Source organism: Desmodus rotundus, chromosome X, assembly GCF_022682495.2.
Source record: "Desmodus rotundus isolate HL8 chromosome X, HLdesRot8A.1, whole genome shotgun sequence".
Classification (NCBI taxonomy): Eukaryota; Metazoa; Chordata; class Mammalia; order Chiroptera; family Phyllostomidae; genus Desmodus; species Desmodus rotundus.
Genome location: NC_071400.1, coordinates 57,987,805 through 58,005,524, shown reverse-complemented (window position 1 = coordinate 58,005,524; position 17,720 = coordinate 57,987,805). Strand labels below are relative to the sequence as shown.

Below are 17,720 nucleotides of genomic sequence, written 5' to 3'. Positions count from 1 at the left end.
AATGCCCCTCGATAGATGAAGGGATAACCAAACTGTGGTGCATCCATACAGTGGAGTACAATTCAGCAACAAAAAGGAATGACTGTTGACCCACGCCACAACATGAATGAGCATCAATATAATGATGCTGAGTGGAAGAACCTAAACAAGAAAGAGAATATACTCAATTATTACATTTCTAGAAAACTCTAGAAAGTATAATCTACTCTATAGTGCTTGGGAATGGGGAAAAGGCATGAGAGGGAAGGTTTATAAAGGGGACTAGGGAAACATCTGGGAGGTGAAGGATATGTTCATTATCTTGACTGTGATGATGGTTTCCCAGGTGAATAATGCATCAAATCTCTTCATGTTTACTTTAAATCTGTGTAGTTTGCTGTCAGGAGAAGCAGAGGCATGAAATAATTAGCTCTACATTTTAAACAGATCATTCCAAAAGCAGCATGGAGGCAGGGCTAGAAGAACTCCTAGGGAAAGAACAGCCAGAGAGGCCAGAGGACCATCCAGAGTGAATAAAAATCCAGAAGCCAAAGAAAAGAAAAGTGCCAAAAGCAAGGATGAATAGGCAGGGTCCAGAGCCACAGAAGAGGATATTCAGTGTGGGTAGCTGTTTGTATGCCCTGGTAGGAGAGTCCAGCTACTCAAAGTTCTTGACTATACTCTGAGACCAAGCACACATCTTTGGAAGGAAGCCCTGAGGAAAGAAGGCAATACTCAGCCTAGAAAAGCAGACTGTCCTATCAAACCCCAGCAATTGTGAGGTGAAAAGGTTGTGCCCAGCTATTCTACCATCTACCCATGGCACAGTGTGCTACCTGCTGAAATGCCTGCTAGTACACAGTGGGGGGAATGTGGTACCCCCTAGGCCATTGCCCTTAAAATCCAGGGTGGCAAAACACACCCTTTTCTTGCACTAAAGTTGTACTTTCTTGATATATTTTCCTTAGAGTGAAGGATTCCAACAAAGCAATGAATTGACATACAGCAAACGTCTGATCAGCCTTCATTTCATTAGGAAAAGTTGGGCCTTTCTTCTGTTGGTAATGCCAACTAATGCTTGGAGTTTAAAGTGATTCTCTATTGTGTTCTATCTCTTAAAGTCATAAGGACATTAATAAGAATGAATAGGCCTAGTCCATTTGTCCCCTAATGAGACTGGTCTGGCTGATATTTAGTACTTACATTACCTATGCTCACAAGGAAAGTACTATATCGTTTTATGGATCCGTATAAGCAAAGTGTATGCATTAAAACTTACCAATAGCTTTAATTGATTCTCCTGGAAAAAGAGGTGCTTCTTCCATCTGTACCAGCTTATTTCCATCCCTTAGAGCCTGGGAAAAAAAACCAAACAGGAGTAAATCTCACTTTCCATCTATATGTGTGGGAATAATTGTGGCCTTCTATGCTTTCACTACAAAGCTACAGAAGCATGCAAAATGTATGCCCCCTCCCTTTACAAGACAATTTCAAAGCTCAGCATCACAGGACACCATGCTGCATATTTTAGCAAATTATTACACATATTTAAAGTTCACAGTTAGAAAGCATTAATACATATATGACTTGACCATAACAGATACATACTCTAATCGCTACACAGACAGCTATTATAAGGTGCCTCCAGAATTTGGAAATAAAGTAAAAAAAAAAGTTACTTTTTGAGAATGAAACTAATACATATAAAATCAACATTAGATGTAGGTGTTTAGCTAGCTAACCCAGCCTATAAAATAGTATGGGAAACCCTGAAGTCTAATTAAAGTAGTCAGGGAGGGATCTCAGAGCAGTGATATTACCGAGGAAAGCCCTAGGCTTTTGTACTACACCCCAGCTACCCAGCTACTGTGTATGTGTGTGTGTGTGTGTGTGTACACAAAGCACTGGAGCTTATCAGCGTGTATCCCATCCATGCCAAGAGAAAGTGTGCCCTCACCTGGCCAAACAAGAGTATTTCAATCAAGACACTGGAGCACTGTGTGTTCATCAGGCTTCTCTGAAGCCAATTCACTTTGTGTTGATTCCACACTTACCAAGCAAATTCATAATGAGGTATTTGGTTTCCCACACTGATACTAGGAAAAGGATGTCTTAGATTGTTATTATAAGGTGCTTGGGTATAAATGTGGGTACATGCCCACAATTCTAAATGTCCAGATTGACACCACGGTCTAGTAGCCAGTTTCTTGTGAGTTTGGTTGGATAGTACCAGAGAACTCAGGGGAGCTGAAAAAATGTTGCCCTCAAACTACAAAGCTATGGACCAGAGCCTGAACTCAAGGCCTATTCCAAGGTACTACCACCCCTTGCGATGTCGCCAAAGAAACTGGTTACTTTCTCCTTGGCATCTCTGACATAAGGTATCACGAATAAGAATAAGGTGTTCAAAACCTCAGAAATCCCCAAGCTGTGTGTCATAGAGCATTAAATTCATAAGAGATGTAAATAGGTCTCTTTTGTGAAAAGTTTGGGAAACGCAGAATAAACTTTTTTTTTTGTTTTAAGTGAGGTAAGTCTTTAGCGTGTTAATGTACGCCACGTCAGCAAGAGGGCGCTAGAGCATGCATGCTGCACTTCCCATACCTATTTGATCAGGGGATGTTTTCTTCAAAAAAAAAAAAAAAAATTACCTGTTAACATCAGGCCACTAGTGTTCAGAGGAAAACAGATTGGATAATACTAAGTCTTCAGCACAATTTTGTGAAGCAAAACATTAAAACCTGGTAATTTTTTAATTCTAATGATTGAAAATTCAAAATAACTGTTTTTCATAGTTAAAAGAATATTTCAATATGATTTACTAAAGGGAGTCAATTTAAAACACTTTACATAGAAGTTTCATCAAATTTTTTAAAGTAAAGAAAGGAAAAAGGTAAAAATATAAAGGGCACATTCAATGCTAAATGTTGGTCAGGATAGATCTGTTCTTTGGGGAGGGCACACAATGACACAGTCGGTCCACCTCCTTACCAAGAACATGGTTAAAATAATACAGGTTGCCTCCAAACGATTTTATTTCATTTGAATTTTTAGTCCAGATTAGTTTTTAAGACACTTTTCAGCAAAAAATTGTACGGAGGTAGAGAACTGTTAAAAGGGATATGGGGAAGTGTTTGTGGATTTTTATATTCATATCTGATTTGGAAATATGTCTTTCACACATGGAAGTATAAACCAATATTTATATTTTCAAATGTCTAGTTTTAGAAACACTGAAAAAATCATGAATCCTTAATAGAAGCCTTAATTTGAAAGTCACCTTCTTTAATTTATAGCTTGAACTAGAAACTAATTTTATAATATAGTTATAATATGGAAAAGCCATTTTAATCAATATTCAAGTTTTGTATTACTTCAAATATTACACTGTTAAAGCTTATTTTAATGGCTACATATTATACAGACTTAAATTCCTTAACTCATATTTTGAAATAAATGGGGAGAAGTTATTTTGAAATATATTTACTAAAGCAAGCTGTTCTAATCAACTATATCTGGAAGGGCTGGGAGGAAATGTGGCTCACTTTAATCCTTATATTGAGCCACATCAAACCCTGTAAAGTCCTCAACCCCAGGACTTGCTAGCAAAATGTTGCAGATGGCAGAAAGTGGTAATTGGGACCATTCTGAGAATGTACAAGGCTCTCAAGATAGAGGTTGGAGATCAAACATTTCTCTTTTCTTGTCTTCTGAAAGCCATGCTGAATTTGGTGTGAAATACCTGTGCACTTATATGAAGCATGACTGTGTTGGTGAGACAGTGAGACAAACCTCTGACTAATAATTAAATCTGGGACATGCTTTTTAAGTGATGAGAAAGCAAACAAATAAATAAATGAGCTCACTGCTTCAGATTTCCCTACAAAAGGTTTATTTTGTACAGGAAACACATTTAGCTTTAACATAGGAATTCAAGATGAGAACAGTTTTAAAAGGCTCACTGGTGAATACAGTAGATTCCCTTTATAAAGTTGGTGTTAGGAAATGGGACTCACACTTGCGCTACATTAAACTTTGATTGCAACTATGAAGTTTCACAGGACATGATTTGACCCTTGATTTATCCAACCCATGTACAGCATAATCAAAGAATGGATTCTTCTGACGAAATTTGATCTCATGAACACACCCGTTCCTCTTGTTGCCTTTGTGCCAAGTGTTGCCCAGTTGAGGACTTTCCTTTGATGACCCCATCCAAATCCTGTTCTGGTGACCCTGTAGGACCAGCTGAAGGCCAACCAGCTCCCTGAATTTGTCCCCAAGGGCTCAAGCCTGTGGGATGTCCCTGGCTTCTCCACTACTTTTCTCCTCATCGGAATCTAAGCTGCTGGGTGGGTAGTTTGTATAACCACTGCATGCCAAAAGCAGTGGTTTTCAAATTGGGCTCTTCAAGTTGCTTCCAGAGTTACCAAAGGAGGGCTGGCTGGGAAAAGGCACAGCTGAGCATGGGAACTTGCCACATTTCGCTGGAGCTGTACTTCAACCACTTTCACATATTAAATTACTTCACAAACTTTGTGTAAAGTTCTGTTGCTTTAAAAGACTCCAGAGGGTCTAGAAGTACTGAGCAGAGTAATCACTCAAGGATACTTGAATGACTTTTTTTCTGATTAATAAATACAAACTATATGGACTCATTCCACAAATACAAGGTATCACATACCACGCTGGGCACAGACCATGAACATTTGAAAAAGTCCAAGTCCACACCCTCAAGGAGCACTCTTAGCATGTGCATCTGTCCCATTCAAGTCTTTGTAAAGGCATTTCAGAATCCTGTCATGACTGAGGCTCATTAGCTCATCAATAACCCTATGTGGGAAAACTGAGAATTACAGATGAACAAATTTCTGGTTGACAAAATGTTGGATAAACCAATTCTTGCAAATAATGTCATAATGGAATCTATCAAACTTGGACAGGAGGAACCTATTGTAGTGGTAAAAGCATTTGTTTATCACCTAGAAATCTAGTATGAAATGGCTTCTAAATACACAATCTGTAGCTACAAACAGATGAACACACAGCACTTGCCACCTGATCAGCTTCAGCTTCAGAAGGGTAGCCATTGTGTTCTTCCTGAATCTCCTGCACAGCATCAGGTGCATGGACAAGAAAAGGCAAAGAGAAGAAAGAGAAACATGTGCAAACAGACAGGTGAAAGGACAGAACTTCTTTTTTAAAGAGACAGTAAGCATGTAAAAGTCGACACACCTTTCATGATTTTGCAAATCACAACATTTGACCCCTTGGAGGTAAGGAAACAACATGTAGGCCATCTATAGCATCCTCAGCCTAAAATGGAGTATCTGTTCTATATTTGTGTTGGGGTAGAAAAATGAGAAGCAAACAAGCTTCATGGATTTCAAAGAATGTACTGTCTTTTTAAAATCAAGCAATACATACTATAGCATATAGTAAAGGAACAAAACAACAGACACACGGTATGCTCATAGAAAATAAAGCACACCACAGAAACGAGGTAAAGGGCCAAATCAAGCAGTACTCATATACTATCAAGAATTATTATATTGTCCATGGATCAACTCCACTGCTATTACCAAAATTTCCACAAACATGCACATGCACGTATCACATGCTGGAGATATACATATGCATATAAGTATACATACAATCTGGTACTTATTGCTTATTGCTAATTAAATATTATGAATTATGAATCTACATATTAAAAATATTTCTAATTACAGTATCAATGTGCTTCAAAGAAACGACTCAGAGGTCACACATCTTTATTTAAACTTTTAAAAAGTTTTTAAAACTTTAAAACATTGGACATTTAGTATAGCACATGGTATAAAGAATATGAATACTGAAGATGATAAGATTTTTACCCCATTTTGAAAGTTGTATCAAGTCTCTAGGCTGAAAATATTAAAATTTAGCAAAGATATATAGTTTTATCCTTCATGAAACTTTGATTCCAATGACTATATTTATTTGAAAGGCAATCAGTGAAAAAGAAACAAATATTTAAAAGAATTTACTATTTCCCATCTTTCATTTTTGTCAATAAAGTGGAATTGTTAATATGTTTTTATGCTTTATATCAGACTGAGTTTAGTACACAATTGGTACTGCTACCATTCAAAGAAGGGTAATTTTTAAATGCAGCCAGTTTTTTTGAAATTTCCATTTTTAAATACAAAGAAAATGGAATCATTCTTTGACAAAATTTTAAAAACACAAAAATGAATAACTAAATAACAACAAAAAACATATAGCATTTCAAAGTCCATGCAAGTGCAAAGCCAAACACTAATATTTAACAATGTGAATCAGTAAAACACAATGATTCTCATGAGTGAAAGAAAACATGGTGAAAACAAGATTAAACAAAGATAAACCAATTAGAATCATAAGAATTTGACTTAACCTGCTTATTTTTTAACTATTTTATTGGCTCCAATAAGGTTAAAAATTAAAAATTTAAGTCACTAAATTATTCTACCAAAATCTACATTGTGTTCATTTAATGGGAATAGGTTAATTTTCAACATCTGATACTCAGGCTTAAACGCATGCACATTACCAATCTTTGTCTTGCTTTATGAATATTCTGAAATGAAGGGAAGGAAAATCATGAAGAAATATAAACAATAACCCACTAGATGTAACAGTTACATCTGTGTTTTAAGAAATACTAAATGGGACTGATTTTGCTACCTTATCTTTAGGATTAGCATTTCTGTTTTTTGGATTCAGCATGCTGACATGAAGGTGACAAATTCTTAGGATAGACAACAACTGACCACTTTCTTGTTTTGCTGTTGCTAAATTGGTTAGCATGAATTACATAATAAACAAGGCTAAAAGAGGACTCTATAGGCCTAGCCTTTTAAGGCCCTGCCACAAAGATTCATTTGGTCAGAATTCATGTAACACAACAAAAGTCAGTATTACATACTGGTAACAATTTTAGCATCCTGTCCTCACACACATTGGCTTTTATTGTACATAAAAATATTGTAACAAATAAAGCGTTTCCAGTGAACACTTAAAGCTATGACACAGCAAAGCAAACTGATCTGAGTGACTCATAAAAACCAGTGAGAAGGTAAAGAACACTAAATAGACTCAATGTTCAACAAAGCACAGAGACACACAAGTAGGAGGCCCATCTGCCGAACATCCTTACCCTTATATCAGGCCTCCTGAAAACCTGTTAGTTAAAATACAGAACATCATCATCACAAACATGTTACTATTGACCTTTGCAAAATGTCATTAAGTTCACCAGCCCATTCCATAAGAAACATCATAATCCTCTACATAAAACCAACATGATCAACCCTAACACATTTGCCCTCTAAGTTTCATTCAATATCAAATCAATCTTAACACATTTGTCCTATACTTTTTAGGCAAGTCTATGGTTTGAAGAAACATTGCCCTTAGGCTAAGACAAACAACATTATTTTAAACACAAACCCCTCTGTAAAGTACTATGACAAGCCATTGTGAACAGGCAGTGTTTGAAAAGTTCATTTGTGTATCTGTTTGGAATACTGAACACATTTTCTCTATAGAAGCAATGATATAAAAAGGCACTTCTGCTCCCAAACCAGCCCACAGAAACAAAACAAAACAAAAACCCATAAAACTTCCCACATTTCACCCAGAGCATATCTCAGCTACAGCTTTAATGGTACCATGAAACCTAGATAACCACAAATATAACCTGGTTTCTGCAGAAATTATATTTCCAACTTGCACTTGGGGACTCCAGGATTAGATTCCTAGATATGGCTGTCCCACCAAGAGAAGGATGGCTGTCTTGCCTACCCCTAGCCCCTGCTGCCTGGGGAGGGGCAGCTCCAGGTGGGAAGAGGTAGCTGGCTTGTCTGAGAGGCCAGAGGAGGGCAGGGGAGGCCTGGGCTGCTGACCCGGCATGGAGAAGCCAAGTTTTCTTGAATGTGGACACTGAATTTCAGCAAGGTTCTTCCTGCACCAGTAGCCTATGAATGCTACTTGAACATGCAGAATGTGCATTGGGGAAGCCCAAGACACAGAAACATTGCAGAGAATAAAAGGAACTTTTGAAAAGTGTATAGTGGTAATGGTCTGAGAAAGACGTGAATCGTCTGTTCCCCATTCCAAAGTCTGAAATCTGATCATCTAACCACTGGATGTTCTATGAAAAACAGATCATTAAAAAAAAATCACCAGAGGTTCTTATTACCTGTATAGATTTTTTAAAGGATAGGCAAGAAGAGCACATGAAGACTTCATCATTGTATCATCACTAAATGTAAATACTCTGAGTAAAAAAGTTTTCTGAATTACGTGATGCTGTGGCACAAAGACATGTAAGCCCATAAATTCCTAAACACAGACTATGTAAATTAAGAAGCTTAAACCTGGCTTTTTTGGAGAGTGGTGGTGATGAATATCTTATCACCTTAATTGTGATAACAGTTTCGCAACTGTACACCTATCAAAACTTATTAAATTGTATGCTTTAAATATGTGAGGTTTATCATTCGTTAATGACACATCAATAAAAGTATAAATTGCATGCTTATGTTAATAAAAACTCAAAATGGGACATATGTGGCAATAAAAACTCAAAATAGAAAGTCTCCACTCCCACCCTGACTAGTGTGGCTCAGTAGGTTTGGTGTTGTTTTGCAAATCGAAAGGTCACCGGCTCTATTCCTAGTCAGGATACATGCCTGGGTTTTGGGCCAGATTTCCAGTTGAGGGCATGTGAGAGGCAACTGATTGATGTTTCTCTCACACATTGATGTTTCTCTCCCCCTTTTTCTCCCTCCCTTCCTTTCTCTCTAAAAATACATATATAAAATCTTTTTTTAAAAAACTCACCACTCCCTGAGCTTCATTTGTCAGTGATAACCATGCTTAACTGTACCTATTTTTAATTCTGAGGATCACCTCCATAACCATAAATATGGTTACACCTCAACTTCTTGATTTGTCAACTTTATTTTTTTAATTGTATTGATTATGCTATTACAGTTGTCCCAATTTTTCACCCTTCTGCCCCTCCACGCAGCACCCCCCCCCTCCCTCCGGCAACCCCTACCGTTGTTCATGTCCATGGGTCATGCGTATAAGTTCTTTGGCTAACCCATTTCCTATACTATCCTTTACATCCCCATGACTATTCTGTAAGTACCTATTTGTACTTCTTAGTCCACTCACCTCCTCACCTATTCCTCCACAGCCCCGTCCCATCTGCCAACCATCAAAATGCTCTCTGTATCCATGATTTTGTCTCTGTTCTTGTTTGCTTAGTTGTTTTTTTAGATTCAATTGTTGACATATGTATTTATTACCATTTTATTGTTCTTAGTTTTGATCTTCTTTTCTTAAATAAGTCCCTTTAACATTTCATATAACAATGGTTTGGTAATTATAAACTCCTGTAGTTTTTCTTCTTTTCTGGGAAGCTTTTTATCTGTCTTTCAATTCTAAATATCTTTGCTGGGTAGAGCAATCTTGGTTGTAGGTCCCTGCTTTTCATGACTTTGAATATTTCTTGCCAATCCCTCCTAGCCTGCAAAGTTTCTTTTTAGAAATCAGCTGACAGTCTAATGGGGACTCCCCTGTAGCTAGTTAACTCCCATTTTAAACAGTAGCTAGTTACCTCCCAGTTTAAAAGATGAGAAAATAAGCCTTATCAAACTCCCTCTTCCTAATATCTGATGATTGACATTTTGATTTTTAGTTATTTTATTGTCTTCCTTAAGCAGCATCTGCATCATAAAAAATACTCATGGGAGTGGTGATAATTAGATGAGGGTAATGGGGGGATAAATGGTGACAGAAGCACACTTGACTTTGGGTGGTGAAAACACAATATAATATACAGATTATATATTATATAATTGTACATTTTAAACCTATAAAATTTTATTAACCAATGTCACCCTAATAAATTCAATAACATTTTTAAAAAATATTCATGATATGATTTTTAGGTGCCAGACACTCTTCCAAGCACTTTGTATGTATTAACTCATTTTATTCTCAGAATAACCTTGTGAGATAAAAACTATTATTGGCTCTAGGGTTGAGAAAATCAAGGTACAGTTAAATAATCTGGCCAAGTTCAAGTTGGCAGAGCAAGTATTTAAACCCTCTTGGTCTGCTATACTACCTCAGCATGGTGCCACTATAATTAACACATTTAAACTATAGTCTTCAAACTTACAATCTCTCTTGGAGGGTTGATGAAGAATATACCACCACTCCCTCTTTCCTTGTTTCCCTTCTCTACCTCCAAACCTCTGCTCTAGCAGGCCATTGTTTTCATATTTATTCTGTAACTACAATTATTTTTGACACTTTTTCTATAAAGGGATACTAACAATGGAAACAACAAAGCAGCATTCACAACTAGTTTAAATGGGCCTTCTTTATATGTAGGACATATATCATTGTCAATAGGCCTTTCTTTGGATAAAGAAAGGATAAACTAACTCAAAAGCCTGAAAATGGGTAGGATGATATGTGCTTTTACATTCTCACAATTCTTTACCTACTGTAATGAAATCCTTGGTATTCTTGGTATGAGACCAACAAGGTCAATGGAGGCTCTCCTGAAAGTCTCTAAGTTGATACCCAAGTCTATCTCTGTGGTTTAGTTTACATCTCTCCTGAAATAAGCCACTTAAGGCACACAGAGAGATTCTTTTTTCTTTTTTTTAAATTTTTATTGTTATTCAATTACAGTTGTCTGCATTTTTCCACCACTCCCCCCCACTCCAGCCAAACCCACCTCCCTCCCTTGTTTCCACCCTCCCCCTTGATTTTGTCCATGTGTCCTTTATAGTAGCTCCTGTAAACTTCTCTCCCCACTATCCCCTCCCCACTCCCCTCTGGCTATTGTTACATTGCTCGCTCCTTCCTTCCTTCCTTCCTTCCTTCCCTCCTCCCCTCCTTCCTTCCTTCCTTCCCTCCTCCCCTCCTTCCTTCCTTCCTTCCCTCCTTCGTTCCTTCCTTTCCTCCTTCCTTTCCTCCTTCCTTCCCTCCTTCCTTCCCTCCTTCCTTCCTTCCTTCCTTCCTTCCTTCCTTCCTTCCTTCCTTCCTTCCTTCCTTCATGGAACTCTGACAACCACGGAATTAAAGAAACAGTCAACTAGACCAACCAGACCAGCGAGATGGGCCGATGGAGAGAAACCCCAGCAAGGCAGAGAACCAAGCGGGAGGGGCTGACTGAATGGGAAACTGAGACTCCGAGCTCACTGTGGACTACGGCAGGGGTTGCCACAGTGGGAGAAACTCCCAGTCTCACACCAGGGTTCATTGGAAAGTGGGGCTGGAGCCAAGCAGGCGAGCTGCATTGTTCCCTCTCTGGTCCCTCCTCAAAAGACAGTGCAGCAGTGCATTAAGGAGGGTTGCCCTGCCGTGGTAAATACCTAAGGCCCCACCCTCTTTCAACTTATCAGGTGTGCTGAGACAAAGAAATAGGGCCCAAATGAAAGAACAGAGCAAAAATCCAGAAAGAGAGCTACTCGATGAGGAGAGAGCCAACCTACCTGACGGAGAGTTCAAAACCCTGGCTGATAGAGCTTGATCACAAAATGAAAGAAAAAATGAAGGATACCCAAAGTGAAATAAAGCAAAATATTCAGGGAACCAACAGTGACAGGAAGGAAACCAGGACCCAAATCAATGATTTGGAAAAAAAGGAAGAAATAAACATCCAACCAGAACAAAACGAAGCAACAAGAATTCAAAAAACAATGAAGAGAGGCTTAGGAAGCTCTGGGACAACTTTAAATGTTCCAATATCCAAATTATAGGGGTGCCAGAAGAAGAACAAGAGCAAGAAATTGAAAACTTACTTAACAAATAATGAAGGAAAACTTCTTCAGTCTGGTGAAGGAAACAGACTTCCAGGAAGTCCAGGAAGTCCAGGAAGCCCAGAGAGTCCCAAAGAAGTTGGGTCCAAAGAGGAACACACCAAGGCACATCATCATTAAGTTACCCAAGATTAAAGATAAAGAGAGAATCTTAAAAGCAGCAAGAGGAAAGGAGAGAGTTACCTACAAAGGAGTTCCCATAAGACTATCAGTTGATTTCTCAAAAGAAATCTTATAGGCAAGAAGGGGCTGGAAAGAAGTATTTGAAGTCACAAAAGCCAAGAACATACATCCAAGATTGCTCTATCCAGCAAAGCTATCATTTAGAATGGAAGGGTAGCTAAAGTGCTTCCCAGATAAGGTCAAATTAAAGGAGCTCGTCATCACCAACGCTTATTGTATGAAATGTTAAAGGGACTTATCTAAGAAATTGAAGAAGATCAAAAACTATGAACAATAAAATGACAACAAACTCACAAGTATCAACAAATGAACCTAAAAAAAAAAAAGAAAAACAATGAAAACAAAAACTAAGCAAACAACTAGAACAGGAACAGAATCAGAAAAATGTACAATACATGGAGGGATTTCAGTGGGGAGGGGGAAGGGAGAAATAGGGGGTAAAAGGTATAGGGAAGAAGCATAATTAGTAGGCATAAAATGGATGGGAAGAGGCCAAAAATGGTATAGGAAACAGAGAATTCAAAGAACTTATATGTACAACCCATGGACATGAACTACGGAGGGAAGGTTGGCGGATTGGGGGGGGGGGTGGAGGGAGGATAAAGGAGGAAAATTGGGACAAATGTAAAAACATAATCAATAAAATATACTTTATAATAAAAAATGGCTTTCACTAAATCAAGAAAAAGCACTGTGAAATAACCCCCATTCCTGACACAGAGGTCCTAAATTCCGTGTAAATAAGGATGCTATGGCCATCTTTTGTTCTAATATTTGGTCTTTGACCTCAGTTCCTGACACAGAGCTCCTAAAACTTTTGGAATTTCCTGGATGGTAGGGGTGTCTTTGTTCTAATGGAATAATTCTGCATAGACTACTGGGTGAGGGTTTGTGGAAAGACCAAGCCATGTTTAGAAGCTTGGGATTTTTGGCACCAATTCCATCCTAAGATGGGGGGAGAGGTGCTGGAAAATGAGTTTATTGATCATACCTTTGTGATGAAACTGCCATAAAAATCCCAAAAGTATGGGGTTCAGAGAGCTTCTGGATTGAAAACATCTATAATACATGCTGGGAGGGTGGTGCACCCCAACTTCGTGGGGGCAGAAGCTCCTGCACTTGGGGCCTTCCCAGACCTCGCCCTATAGATCTCTTCATCTGGCTGTTTATCTTTCTTTATCGTATCCTTTAATAAGCTGGTAAACATTCATTGTTACCCTGAGTTCTGTGAGTTGTTCTAGCAAATGATCAATTTCAATAGGGGGTCATAGGAACCCCTAATTTGTAGCAATCCTGGAAGAAGTTGTGGGGTCCTGGGAACCCACTACCTGTTATTGGCATCTGATATGAGGAACCGTCTCATGGGACTGAGCCCTTAACCTGTGGGATCTGCACTAACTCCAGTCAGTGTCAGAACTGAATTGAATTGCAGGATACCTGCTGGTGTTGAAAAATTGGTTGGTGTGGGGGGAAAAAAAACACACATCTGGTGTCATAAGTATTCTAGGAGTGTATGGTGTGAGTAGCAGAGAGGGGAACAGTGATTTTTTTTTCTAGAGAAGCACCAACATTTAAATTTGTATAATAGTTTTTTTTGGGTATAAAACTCCCTTCCTCTGCCCTCAGGTTCCATTCAAGTTATTCTTTGGAGTGCTCCTTACTAAAGAAGTGAGGCCTTGGGATGACCATTTGCTCTGGATGGATATGGGTAAGGGAGCCAGCATGCTCCCCTTTGTCCTTTTGGGCTCTCTGCAATCTGGGTGGCAGCCAGACTGGAGGGTACAGCCTGGTCTCCCTGGACCATGAAGAATTGGCCTGTGTGGGCCCTGCCCCAAAGGAAAGGCTGAAGTTGTCCAGGATTGTGTTTGGGAGAGTATTTAATTCAGGGCCCGGTGTGGCCTCACACCTGAGCCAGGCCCTCCACGCCAGCTTTGATCAATTATTGTGATCTAAATCTTTGTGGCTCCTGTCTAAATTCTTCAGGAGGCAATAGTTGACAGCCCTAAATCCCCAACAGTCTGAAAGTTATTTCAGAAAGTTTTTAAACCCAGCCAATATCAGTAATACAAATACCAACAAGGTCCACTGTATGTCAGGCACTGTGGTAAATGCTTTAGGCATAAGCTCAACCCTCCCAGCTACCAGGGAAGGAGCTTCTACTATTATTCCCATATAACAAATGAGGAAACAAAGGCAGCAAGAGGTGAAGTAACTTACCCAAGGTCATAGAGCCAGCAACAGTAGAGTGGGAAATTCAAACCTAAGCATGCTGGTTTTAGCATCCATGCTCTTAACCTGGAAAAGGCCCCACCTAAACCTGTTCCCCTTCCAGAGGAGGGTGATAAAGTCCCTTACACCTAATGCCTATAATGTCCTCCTCTATTCCCTCCCCTCCCCTCACCATACCTTGTTTACTTGTCCTTTTAATGCCACCACAATCCAATTTATACTATATTTTCTGGTGTCTCTTTCCCCTACTATGAATTCTATGCATCCCAGTCCAGCCCCTTGAAATAATATGTGATCACATCACATTTATAGAAGTGAATTGGTGCTCAGCAATGACAATACACTCATCTTGTGTTTGCTTTTATATATCATAGCATAACTGTGTTTCACTTAAATCATACTTCTGATATATCATGAGTTTTTAGAAAGGTTAATCTAAATTTATTTCACTTGCAATACAGAGAGATGCCATACCATGTACCATGTCATCTGATTTCCCCAATGGTAGTATATTACAAAGCCATAGTACCATATCAGAACCAGGATACTGATACTAACACAGTCAAGACGCAGAATAATTTCATCACCACAAGACCCAAATGTTGTCCTTTTATAGCCACATGCACTTTCTCCCTGCCCCTTCCTTTCTTAGCCCCTGTTAGCCACTAATCTGTTCTCCATTTCTATAATTTTGTCAATAGCAGAATACAGAGAACAGAGAGAAGGGAACAAAAACACCACTGGGTACAAAAACACTACTCTCAAAAGGTCATGGACTGTATGATCTCATTTATAAAAGTCTTTTTTTTTCTTTTTTTGATATATTTATTGATTATGCTATTACAGTTGTCCCATTTCCACCCCTTCACTCAACTCCATCCTGCCCACGCTCTCCCTCCCACATTCCACCCCTATAGTTCATGTCCATGGGTCATACTTATAAGTTCTTTGGCTTCTACATTTCCTACACTATTCTTACCCTCCCCCTGTCTATTTTCCACCTATCATTTATGCTATTTATTCTCTGTACCTTTCCCCCCTCTCTCCCCCTCCCAATCCCCCATTGATAACACTCCATGTGATCTCCATTTCTGTGGTTATGTTTCTGTTCTAGTTGTTTGCTTAGTTTTCTTTTGTTTTGGTTTTAGGTGTGGTTGTTAATAACTGTGAGTTTGCTGTCATTTTACTCTTCATACTTTTGATCTTCTTTTTCTTAGAAAAGTCCCTTTAATATTTCATATAATAAGGGCTTGGTGATGATGAACTCCTCTAACTTGCCCTTGTCTGGGAAGCACTTTAGCTGCCCTTCCATTCTAAATGATAGCTTTGCTGGTTACAGTAATCTTGGATGTAGGTCCTTCCCTTTCAGGACTTCAAATACTTCTTTCCAGCTCCTTCTTGCCTGCAAGGTTTCTTTTGAAAAACCAGCTGATAGTCTAATGGGAACTCCTTTGTAGGTAACTGTCTCCTCTTCTCTTGGTGGTTTTAAGATTCTCTCCTTCTGTTTCATCTTAAGGAATATAATTATGATGTGCCTTGGTGTGTTCCTCCTTGGGTCCAAGTTCTTTGGGACACTCTGAGCTTCCTGGAAGTCTATTTCCTTTGCCATATTGGGGAAGTTCGCCTTCATTATGTTTTCAGATACATTTTCAATGTATTGTTCTTCCTCTTCTCCTTTTGGTATCCCTATGATTTGAATGTTGGAATGTTTAAAGTTGTCCCAGAGGTTCCTGAGCCTCTCCTCATTTTCTGAATTATTGTTTCTTCATTCTGTTCCGGTTCTATGTTTATTTATTCCTTCTATACCAAACCATGGATTTGAGTCCCAGTTTCCTTCCCTTCACTCTTGGTTCCCTGTACATTTTCCTTTATTTCACTTTTCTTAGCCTTCACGTTTTCCTCTATTTTGTGACTGACCATACTCAACCATTTCCATAAGCATCCTGATTACTAGTGTTTTGGGTTTTTTAAAAAGAATTTATTTATTTTTAGAGAGAGGGGAAGGGAGGGAGGAGGAGAGGGAGAAAAACATCAACGTGTGGGTGCCTGTCCCGCACCCCATACTGGGGACGTGGCCTGCAACCCAGGCAGGCGCCCTGACTGGGAATCAAACCAGTAACCCTTTGGTTTGGAGGCCAGTGCTCAATCCACTGAGCCACACCAGTCAGGGCTTGAATACCAGTGTTTTGAAATCTGCATGTGATAGTTTGGCTGTTCCTTCATTGCTTAGTTGTCTTTTTTCTGGAGCTTTGATCTGTTCTTTCATTTGGGCCATATTGTTTTGTCTTGGCACACCTGTTATATAGTGAAGGGAGGAGCCTTAGGTATTCGCAGCAACCCACGTTGCTGCGCTGTGGTACTGTATGTGGAGGACAGGTCCGAGAGGGAACAATGCCACTTGCTCAGCTCTCAGCCAGAGAAGATTCTATTTTCATAGACTAGTACTCAATTGAAGAAATATTAGCCCTGGGTTACAGCCAATAGGGAGGTGCAGGTAGATACATTTTGCCTCCTCGCACAACCAAAAGAAGGACAACAACAAATTTAAAAGCAAAAAACAACCAGAACAGTCAGATAATCGAACTGTATGGAAGTTCGACAACCAAGGAGTTAAAGAGGAAACATTCATCCAGACTGGTAGGAAGGGCAGAGACAGGAAGCCACTGCAGACAGGACGCACAGCAAGGGGGTGGCTGGAGGACCCAAGGCAGCAGTTGGCGGACAGAGTGGGCAAGGCAGAGGCTTGTGGACCAGGTGGTCCCACATTCACGTGCTAATAGACTGGGAGGAAAAACTGGGGAACGAGACAGACCACGTAACCCAAGGTTCCAACCAGGGGAAATAAAGCCTCAAAACCTCTGGCTGTAAAATCCTTGGGAATTGCAGCAGCGGTAGAAACTCCCAGCCTCACAGGAGAGTTCATTGGAGAGACCCACAGGGTCCTAGAACATACATAAGCCCACACACCCGGGAATCAGCACCAGAAGGGCCCAATTTGCTTGTGGGTAGCAGCAGAAGTGACTGAAAGCCAGCTAAGAGCTGAGCAAGTAGCATTGTTCCCTTTTGGACCCCTCCCCGAAATACAGCACCACAACACAGCTATGCAGGTTGCCCCGCCCTGGCAAATACCTAAGGCTCTTCCCCTTATAACATAACAGGTGCACTGAGACAAAACAATATGGCCCAAATGAAAGAACAGATCAAAGCTCCAGAAAAAATACAGCTAAGCGATGAGGAGATAGCCAACCTATCAGATGCAGAGTTCAAAACACTGGTAATAAGGATGCTTGAGTATCTTGCAAAATAGAGGACGAAGTTAAGGCTATGAAAAGAGAAATAAAAATACACAGGGAAGCAACAGTAAAGGGAAGGAAATTGGGACTCAAATCAACGATTTGGAACAAAAGGAAGAAATAAACATCAAACCAGAACAGAATGAAGAAACAAGAATTCAAA

At 39.5% G+C, this 17,720-nt stretch overlaps 1 protein-coding gene across 6 annotated transcripts in view; it reads right to left on the bottom strand.

Moving 5' to 3' along the window:
• The window catches only part of MTMR1 (myotubularin related protein 1), an 88,564-nt gene that overhangs the window by 56,399 nt on the left and 14,445 nt on the right, over positions 1-17,720 (bottom strand). Inside the window, exons 3-6 of one of the 6 annotated variants that reach the window (XM_053917618.1) lie at positions 7,160-7,183; positions 6,554-6,580; positions 5,038-5,088; positions 1,259-1,334 (exon numbers count right to left, since the gene is read on the bottom strand). In XM_053917618.1, the coding sequence (XP_053773593.1) occupies positions 1,259-1,334; positions 5,038-5,088; positions 6,554-6,580; positions 7,160-7,183 (178 nt within the window). The remainder of the gene's footprint in view (positions 1-1,258; positions 1,335-5,037; positions 5,089-6,553; positions 6,581-7,159; positions 7,184-17,720) is intronic. The other 5 variants (XM_053917621.1, XM_053917619.1, XM_053917622.1 and 2 more) reach the window with 5 other exon arrangements.